The sequence below is a fragment of the Rhinopithecus bieti genome, unplaced genomic scaffold (genome assembly GCF_001698545.2).
Source record: "Rhinopithecus bieti isolate Rb0 unplaced genomic scaffold, ASM169854v2 scaffold_33302, whole genome shotgun sequence".
Lineage (NCBI taxonomy): Eukaryota > Metazoa > Chordata > Mammalia > Primates > Cercopithecidae > Rhinopithecus > Rhinopithecus bieti.
Genome location: NW_016814366.1, coordinates 521,945 through 532,166, shown reverse-complemented (window position 1 = coordinate 532,166; position 10,222 = coordinate 521,945). Strand labels below are relative to the sequence as shown.

The window sequence follows — 10,222 nt, the reverse complement described above, 5'->3', positions numbered from 1 at the left end:
AAAAAAAAAAAAAAAAAGTTTAAGAATTCTTTTGTATTCCATAAGAAACAAGGGGAGGGTGGTAAGTCTGTAGACAAAATATGTTTATCAGAATAATTTTTTTACTGATGTTAATTGAAAATGCTTAGTTTTGTATTCTGAATTGTCTTTCATGATGGATATGGGAAATTGCTTTTGAAATTAATAATAAGCCTAAATTTACTTTGTATTTAATATTGCTAAGCTCCTTTTAGATAATTACTTGCATTTATATGACGAAAGAAAAATCATTGGAAACATTTCTTAGAGTAATTAGTTATTTTGTTGAAATGAATTTGCCATTATGGTCAACACTCCATCTCAGTTTTAAGGTGTACTAGATTTCAAATTAGTTGTAGTTTAAGGGTGTGATTGGATAGCATATAATCTGTGACATCAACTCATTAACATCACCATGTATGTAAAATTAAATCTCTAAATATATATTAGTTGGGCTTCTGGGAAAAGATGGCTAGACATGATAAGTAAGATGCATTTGTGATTCAGAGGTATAATACATCTCATTAACTGTGCTAAAGCTGGCCTGGCATAGTGGCTCATGCTTGTAATCCCAGCACTTTGGGAGGCCGAGGTGGGTGGATCATCTGAGGTCAGAAGTTCGAGACCAGTCAGAAGTTCGAGACCAGTCAGAAGTTCGAGACCATGTTGGTATGGCCAACATGGTCTCTACTAGAAATATAAAAATTAGCTAGGCATTGTGGCATGCACCTGTAGCTCCAGCTACTCAGAAGGTTGAGGCGGGAGAATCGCTTGAACCCGGGAGGCAGAAGTTGCAGTGAGCCGAGATCATGTCACTGCATACTCCAGCCTGGGTGACAGAGTGAGACTTCTCAAAACACACATACACACACACACACACACACACACACACACACACACACAACAATGCTAAAGCTTTTCTGAAGTTCTCCCTCTTAGTGGAGGAGGCTTTCCCTGAGGCCAGTGATTACTCAACAATTTCATTGATGCTAAGAAAGGCTTTTGTGTCTAAAACTATTCTTTTATTGGTCGTACAAGGATGCTTAAAATTGTCATATTTAGGTTAAGCTAACTATTGAAGTTCATGTATTGCCAGAGAGTGTAATTAGTCAAATCCTTTTTACCCTTGGTCTTACCACGGGAATTAGTTTTACTATATTGGCAGAAAGCTCATATGACCTATGTCTTTGAGGGACAGGGAAAAATTTGACCATAGTGATCATATATCCTGGATTGCTTGGTCTGTGGTTTGCACTTGTTGTCCTGATACAATTATTAATAGTTTTCCTTTCACTTTCAACAGTGTCGTGGTTTGGGTGATAAATTATATGATCTAATATTGGTCAACTCAGTGGATAATGGAAAGTATAAGGCTATTAGAAACTATGGAGAAGGTGTGAGTGAAAAGCATCCAGAAAGGAGGTGGAGAAGATGACTAATTTAAATATCAGATTTTATATGGGTTTTTCTTGTGAAGACATCTGTTGAATGTTTGTGTTTTATTGTTATAGACAGTTCAGTGTCAAATTGGTTTTAACTCAAAATTTCTGAGATTTTTTTCTTACTGCCTTTTGGTATATGCTAAGGAAATGCAAACTAATGTGATACTAGTCTAAGAATATAAAATTATGATGGTAAAATTTATAACTTCAAAGTTAACTTCCCCACATAGGAAAAAGTTTTTCAGTCCTCACATAAGTAATAATAATAATCAATACTTGTGTAGTACTTATCATGTTGTGCATATATTACTATTTAATAATAAATAGGTAAAGCACTTAAACACATAACTCATGTAATTCTCAAATCAACCCAATCTATTAGATACATGTGTTATCCCCTTTATAGATAAGGAAATTGAGGCACAGAAGAGTTAATTCACTTACCTAAGGTCACATGGCTGTCAAGTGGTATAGCCAGGATTCAAACCCAGGCCATCTAGCTCCTGTCTATACACTTCTCATAGAAGTGTGTGTGTGTGTGTGTGTGTGTGTGTGTGTGTGTTTAACCTTATTTATTTTATATTATTCTTGTTAATGTAACTCTCCTTAGTGAATCAAGAGATAGGCTTAATTTCATTTATAAAATGTTTTTGCTTTTATTCCATTTATAAGTATTAAAATAGACATAATATTATAGAGTATACTAGGTGTTTTAAAATTATCTCTTTCAAAATATCCTTTGCCCAATCTTTTTTTCCTCCAAGGAGAGAAGAATTTAAATAGAGATTGTGTATCTTGAGTTTTTAACCTGTCTTCTGAACTATTGACTTATAGCTCTAACTACCTGTTAGATATTTTTACCTGAGCTTCCTAGGCAGCTCAAAATTTATCATCCTTTAACTGAATTCACCATTGTTTATTTTCTTTAAGTTAAGAATCTTCCAGTGGCCAATTGTAGCACATTTAAAGGAAAAAACTAGCAATTTATGATTTTAAATACCTGAGATGCCTAAAAGGTTGGGGTGAGCTTCTGAATTAAAGTAATTTTTACCAGATCTCTACCTTCATTTTATGAGATGGGTTCATTCTCAGATAGGTTCTCTTTACCCTTTGTTAGCCTTGACCTTTGGTGACTCCATGTTTACCTTTATTAGATTTTATGTTTCCAGACTAAAGATGTGTCATTCACTCCCTCTGCACCACAGATAATACGCCAGTCTCCCAAAAGGATTCTGATTGGTTAACTTAGATCATCTGCTCATATTGATAATCCATCAGAAATACATTTCGTGGGACATGCAGGGTAGGCAAGGTAGCTCTCTACTATAAAACTCATTTTTCTTCCCCTCTCACTCCCTAGAACCTGCTTCTCTTATTCTCTACCACCAGAGATATCACAGTCTTTTCTTGGTAATGCAAGCTACAACCCTGTACATCATTCTTACTATGCCTCTTTAATTTTTCATTCAATTAATTATTCAACTAATCTTGTCAAATCTATTTCTCAGATGTCTCATGAATTCATCCTGTTTTAATCACATCTGCTGCCAGTGACTTCATTTATGCTTTCATCATTTTGTGTCTGGATAAATATGTCGTTATACCAGCTGGTTCCTTGTTTCCAGTACCACTTCCTTTACTGTTGTTGGAGTGATTTTCAAAAACATTAATCCGATCATAATATTGCCTCAATTAATGTATTTTAGTGATTTCCCATTGCCTGCAGTATAAAAATTTCATTATCCTTAGACATGGCATAAAAAGCTGATCATGATCAGACAGACTCCAGATTACTCCTGCCATTTCATATGCATCATCTTTGCCCATATTTATTTTTCTCTAGCTACACCAGAGTGCTGTAAGTTTTCCATATACTCCGAACTTTTTTATTCCCCTCTATATCATGCTGTTGTTTTTGCCTGAAATGTTTTTCTTTCTTCACTTCTTTGCCTAGCTAATCTCTCTTGGCTTAGTTTGACTTGAATTGTTTTATAGCCATAACTTCACCTATCATCCTTCAGTAGCAACTTGTGCACCTTTTGATGATGAAATTTTGATTTTTGTGTCTTTATTACATGTAAAGTTATTGAGGTTAAGGAAATGTATTTTACTGATTTCTGTACTCCTTGTGCTATCTTACTATAGTTGTTATCCAACATATAGATGAATTAATGAACAAATGAATAAATGAATGAAAGGTCAACATTTTTGGATTGAGTATAGTTGTAGAATTTAGCTATATTTAATCATGGAATACAGAGATAAAATGTACCATAGAAATGTTATCTAAATCTGTCTGGACACATATGAATAAGACGACAACAAACTTGTAAGTACCCTTTGAAAAACTTAAGCATGTTTTCTTTGCTAAAAACATTTTGAAACATTACCTTTCTTCTTTTCATTTAACTGCATCAGATCATTGGTTTGAAATCATGGGTAAGAACTTTTTAAAAATTTAAAATAATTACTTTTGTAGTTAGGCAAAATGCAGAATTGTGAAATATTTGCTATTGAATGCTAGCATAAAATTAGATCAAAAACCTAGGTGCAGCGCCATGGTAACACTTCACAGGCTATTTGCTAACCACATCATTGTGCTTCGAGTAGTACATTTACATGATGGAGCAATAAGTGAAACCTCTGGTAGTAGATGCTGGGTGATCATACAGTGTAACATGGCAGGAGGTATGATAGGAGCAGTCTACTGTGGGTACAAGTGACAACAAGGTACCTTGTTTGTGGAGAATTTTAAAATACTAATAAAGCTGTTTTAAAGTCGTTCATCTCTTTATTATCACCATGTGCTAGCAATTCTAAACAACACTGGTGATATAAAACTATTCGTCCACAGGGCAGATAATCCCCACTATCTCCCTCCCTCTTGGTGTGCCACTGAGATAACATGTATGCTCTTATTAGATATACAATGTTCCCCCCTTTTCTCCTGGGGATGTGTTCCAAGACCCTCAGTGGATGCCTGAAAGTTCAGGTAGTACTGAACCCATATACACACACACACACACACACACATACATATATATACACACACGGGGTTATACATTTTTATAACACACATACATACTGTGTTATACATACATGCATATATATACATACATACTGTTTTTTTCCTAAACATACATACTATAATAAAGTTCACTGTATGAGTTATACACAGTAAGAGATTAACAACAACAATGATAAAATAGAACAACTGTAACAGTATACTGTAATAAAAGTTAAGTGAATGTAGTTTTTCTTTCTGCCTGTCAAAATAACATATTTTACCATACTCACCTGTTTTTGGACTGTGGTTGACCATGGGTAACTGAAACTGTGAAAAGAAATTATTGATAAGGGGGATTGCTGTACCCCATTCTAAGTGTTCATCTCACTCTGACTTTCATATGTGTTCTCTTATTCTTGTAGCACACAATTCTATTACATTTTTCAAATAAATGTGAAACCTTAAGAAAAATTAGATCGGTTTAAATTTTACTAGGTAGCAATGATTGTTAGATGACTTTTAAATTTATCATTTATGATATATATTTTATACATATGTAATTGGCTTTCTTCTGTCTACTAAGTACTATTGTGTGTGGAGGGCATTTTCACTGGTGTCTAATTCCCTTTTTTTTTTGAGATGGAGTCTCACTCTGTTGCCAGGCTGGAGTTCAGTGGGACGATCTTGGCTCACTGCAGCCTCCGCCTCCAGGGTTCGAGTGATTCTCCTGCCTCAGCCTCCCAAGTAGCTGAGACTACAGTCGCGTGCCACCACACCTGACTAATTTTTGTATTTTAAATAGAGACAGGGTTTCACCGTGTTGGCCAGGATGGTCTTGATCTCTTGACCTCGTGATCCATCCGCCTCAGCTTCCCAAAGTGCTGGAATTACAGGCTTGAGCCACCGCACCAGGCCTAACTTCCTTTTTTTTTTTTTTATAATTAGTGCAGGATGTTCTGTAATGAATTTTGTTGTTAGTTCATTCATTAGATCTTAGCCTACAGTCCATGTAATTTTCTTTTCTAGGGTACTCCTTTAGTAATATTAGATATGTACTGCTTTAGAAGAATTGTCTTAAAATGTAAGCAATTATATTGATAATTAGCAGTATTTTAATGATTTGCTCATATTTCTTTTTATGGCCTTTATAGTTTTTATTCAAAAAACCAATATATATGTATACTATATAGATAGATAGATAGATAAATAGATAGATAGGGAATAATTTGTGTATTTTAAAAGCCAAAAAGAATGGTGCAAATGACATCAGCTTGAGACTAAAGCTCTTGCTTAGCATAATGTTAGTACACATTTTCTGTGTTATTTTGTGTTAAGTAGGACTGTACTCTCTATACTCTGGCTAAATGTAATTACCTAATATTAACTCCTGGTCACTGAAAATTTATTAATATGGCTTCTGATGCAGTTAAAACTGTATTTTGTTTCTTTTCATGGTTGTATATTTGTGTTCTCCAAAGCTTGAGAGAAAAGATCATTTAGTAATTGATTTATAATTTCTAGAAAACTATTTCCATTTAAATGAAAGCTTATAATCATTAAAAAACATTGCTTTTCCTTTTTTTTGAACTAGAGTCGAGTGTGTCCATTTCTTATAGATCCTTCTTCCCAAGCTACAGAGTGGTTAAAAACACATTTGAAAGACTCACGTTTAGAAGTTATCAATCAGCAGGTATGTATTACTTATAATTTACATACCAATTAGGAATGACCTCTTATAGTGCAAAGATCTTTGAGTCTATAATCAGAAAACATAAACACTGGGTCCTATTGTGTGGGACCTGGGGTGAGAGATATAACTCTTAGCTTCAATTTTCTACTTTGTAAAACAGAGATAAGAATATTTATTTGATTCTGGGTATTGATCTAAGCACTGGGAATTTAATAGTGAGTTCCTTCCCTTATGAAGATGACAGTCTAGTAGGTTAGAGAAACAATTAAATAAGCTTTACAGTAAGTCATGACTAATGACACAAGTATATGAGGCTGTAGACGTAGGAGCTTCTAAGTTAGCTTTGAGACTCAGAAAAGCCTTCTAGCCTTTTAGCATATTTACCTCTGAATGCCTCTCATAATTTCCAATTTCTTTAAATCATTGACAGACATCTTTAATGTATCCCAAGATTTGATAGTTGTTCAGTGAAATGTAATCATAGTCTTTTGGGTAGTGACTTCTCAGTTTCATGTTTATCTTGCAGAGGAAATTATTTTTGGTTAGGTTTTTATTATTTTTTTAAAGGAAGACTAGTATATGATTAATTTTCATACATAATTTTCAGGTGTTTCAAAAATTACCTCTAAAAGTTACTTTACTTGTAAAATGGGGCTATCTACCTAATTTTTTTGTGGTAAGAATAATTACAAATTAGATAATATATAAAAATACTTTAATGATCACTTATGGTTTGCAATATTATATATAATATTACATAGAGTTATAGATATACAGTCATATACATATAAGTAACTATACTGTATATCTCTATACAGTTATATACATTATAAGTACTATAGATCAAGTTATAGTTATATACATTTAATTATATAACTATATTATATATCTTATATACATGTAAGTATATAACTACATATATATCTATAGTTATAGGTATATGCATATAGGTACTATATATAGTTATATACATGTAAGTAGCTATATAGTTACTGTTATATATATGTACATACACACATATATACACACACACACCACACATACACACACACCACACATACACACACAGACACATGCCTGGAGTGATATTTAAAACTACTCCTTCCCTATCTAGAAAGCCTTAAAATTCTTGATTATTGAATTTTGTCTGAAGGTTCTTTTCAGAATTATTAGACCTATCCACCAAGAAAAGTTTACTAGAAGTCATCATCTTGCCTTTTTTCCCCCATTCAGTGTGTGATTCTGAACATAAGCAAAGTAGGGTTCTTATTAATACCTAGGTGAATAATTTATTGCATATAGAATTTGAAGTTGTGTTTCTATAACGTTTTGAAATTACTGTAGAAAATTGAAGAAAGGCTTTTGTATTTTGGGGGAAATACAGAGTTGCTATTCAGTGGTTACAGTCATACAAGATGAAAAAGTTCTAGAGATCTGTTTTGCAACATTGTGCTCATAGTTAACAATTCTGTACTGTACACCTAAATATTGGTAAAGAGGTTAGATCTCAGGTTATGTGGATTTCTTTTTTAACCACAATTTAAAAAATGTTAAAACTCTTTATTTTTCTTATTTGTGTATTTAAATTGTGAAATTTTTTTGATAATTTATTCAACTAAAATCATTACCAAATACTTATGAGTAGAAAAACAATAATTAATAATTTGAATTATTAACATGTATATTAAATTTTTAAACATTCATATTATTCCTATTAATATCTTCATTCATAATCTTTAAGGATGTTTATAAAATTAAAGTAATAAAAGAATTAATATTTTTCTTTTATTCAATTAGGATAGTAACTTTATCACAGCTCTTGAATTAGCAGTACGTTTTGGGAAAACCCTTATTATACAAGAGATGGATGGCGTAGAACCTGTTCTTTATCCGTTATTGAGACGAGATCTGGTTGCTCAAGGTAAATAATTGACACTTTCCAGAGTGTAAATATTTTTAAAATTTCCAAAGTAAGTAATTAAACCAGGTGCAAGCTTTCAAGAGTCCTCTTGCAGTAGCATCACGCATGATGGGCTTAATTCCTTTAGCAATGAGTTGTGACAATATGTGTAAAATGTTACTTATCAGGGAAGCTCAGTAGAGACCTAGTACCCATAGTTTACTGGGGGTTGATTATGTAAGCACACTCTCCCTAGCACATTACAGAATTCTAGACTCCCTGAAGGAAAGCAGGTATAGCATAAACCATATTGTTTGTACAAACAGTTTAGGCACAGTGAGCCACTTTTTTGAGTCCTGAGGATGGTGGGAACTCTCCCAAAATCTAAGTTCCCAGGTGCTGGTTATGGGCCAACTTTACAAACAGCTCTTTCTAAAGAGTCTCAGGATTGCTATGTTAACTCTTTTCTACATAGGAACCCAGCCCAGTCTTGGATTATTAGAAAGCGATTCCTAGAAACTTAAAGAGCATATCATGCAAAGTGTATACATATACATATATAGACATGCACATATATGTACATGTATGTATGCTACGTATGTTGCTAACACAGCAAACTTTAAATAGAAAATTGGTGTTACTGGGGCAAGGCAGAGAAATAACAAAGCGTGCACTGTTCTTTAATGATCTATTGTCCCTCATGTAGATATGCTTGGCCTAGTACTGGTTGATATCTTATGAGAACTCAAGTAGTGGGACCTTTGCCTTTGTAACATTATCCTCTTAATTTATTTTATGGGCATAAAGGGCAGGGAATAGCTGAGCTACTATATAACAACAGAAGCTTTGTAATCAAGAAAGTGACCTTGCTAGAATGGGGTTGTCTTGCAGAGCTCAGTTTCTGGTCCTTCTGTTGGGGGTAACTCAGATCTGCTGAGCTAGTTTCTTGCTATGCTATCTTAAGGAGGAGAAAATGAACCTATAGGGCCATCTCAATTTGACATTCTTCATTCTATACGGTAGTCCTGAAGGACTCATTAAATATAAATCTCCGTGAGTTCTGGTTAGTGTTAGGTTTTAATGGTTTATGTGGCATTGTCTGAGTATAGAGTGTTGACTAGATCCCCTGAAAAGAGTGATAAATTTTATATCATGATTGGTTCACATTTTGAGCTGTTCTAGGTAGTTGTGCAAGGTTATTTAGGTCAATTTGTTTATGTCAGAATTAGGAAAAGAGAGTTAATCATTGCCCCATCTTACTTTTTCCATCTTCTCCCCAGGGTTGGGTATATTCATGTCACTCTAGTCTCTAATTCGCTTTGTGTATATCCCAGATATTGTCCTTTTCAAGAGTGATAAGTTACACATGAGTTGCCATTTTTTCATCATACGTTAACTCTGGTGACGGAGGATGGTAGTCCTAGAACACATAAAACAAAGTTTGTGCCAAGTTTGTTTACATCCCAGTGTCCTTAATCTAAGATATACGAATTGCTTTTCTACTTACTGTGTTTAAAGCAGACATAAATACAGGAATAGAATATACTTCTTTTCTATAAATTTATGCTCTTCAAAAATCTTCTTAAGTATTTATTGATCATAGAAGAGCAAGGTGTACTTCTTCAAATTCTCTCTTTTTTTTTTTTATTAAAGTTCTAGGGTACATGTGCACAACATGCAGGTTTGTTACATATGTATACTTGTGCGATGTTGGTGTGCTGCACCCGTTAACTCGTCAGCACCCATCAACTCATCATTTACATCAGGTATAACTCCCAGTGCCATCCCTCCCCCCCTCCCCCTTCCCCATAATAGGCCCCAGTGTGTGATGTTCCCCTTCCAGAGTCCAAGTGATCTCATTGTTCAATTCCCACCTATGAGTGAGAACATGCAGTGTTTGGTTTTCTGTTCTTGCGATAGTTTGCTGAGAATGATGGTTTCCAGCTGCATCCATGTCCCTACAAAGGACACGAACTCATCCTTTTTCGTGGCTGCGTAGTATTCCATGGTATATATGTGCCACATTTTCTTAATCCAGTCTGTCACTGATGGACATTTGGGTTGATTCCAAGTCTTTGCTATTGTGAATAGTGCTGCAATACACATACATGTGCATGTGTCTTTATAGCAGCATGATTTATAATCCTTTGGGTATATACCCAGTA

General features: G+C 34.1%; 1 protein-coding gene across 1 annotated transcript in view; it reads left to right on the top strand.

Moving 5' to 3' along the window:
* The window catches only part of DYNC2H1 (dynein cytoplasmic 2 heavy chain 1), a 384,617-nt gene that overhangs the window by 137,809 nt on the left and 236,586 nt on the right, over positions 1–10,222 (top strand). Inside the window, 3 exon segments of the mRNA XM_017850085.1 lie at positions 3,879–3,899; positions 6,059–6,157; positions 7,955–8,078. Of these exon segments, the coding sequence (XP_017705574.1) occupies positions 3,879–3,899; positions 6,059–6,157; positions 7,955–8,078 (244 nt within the window).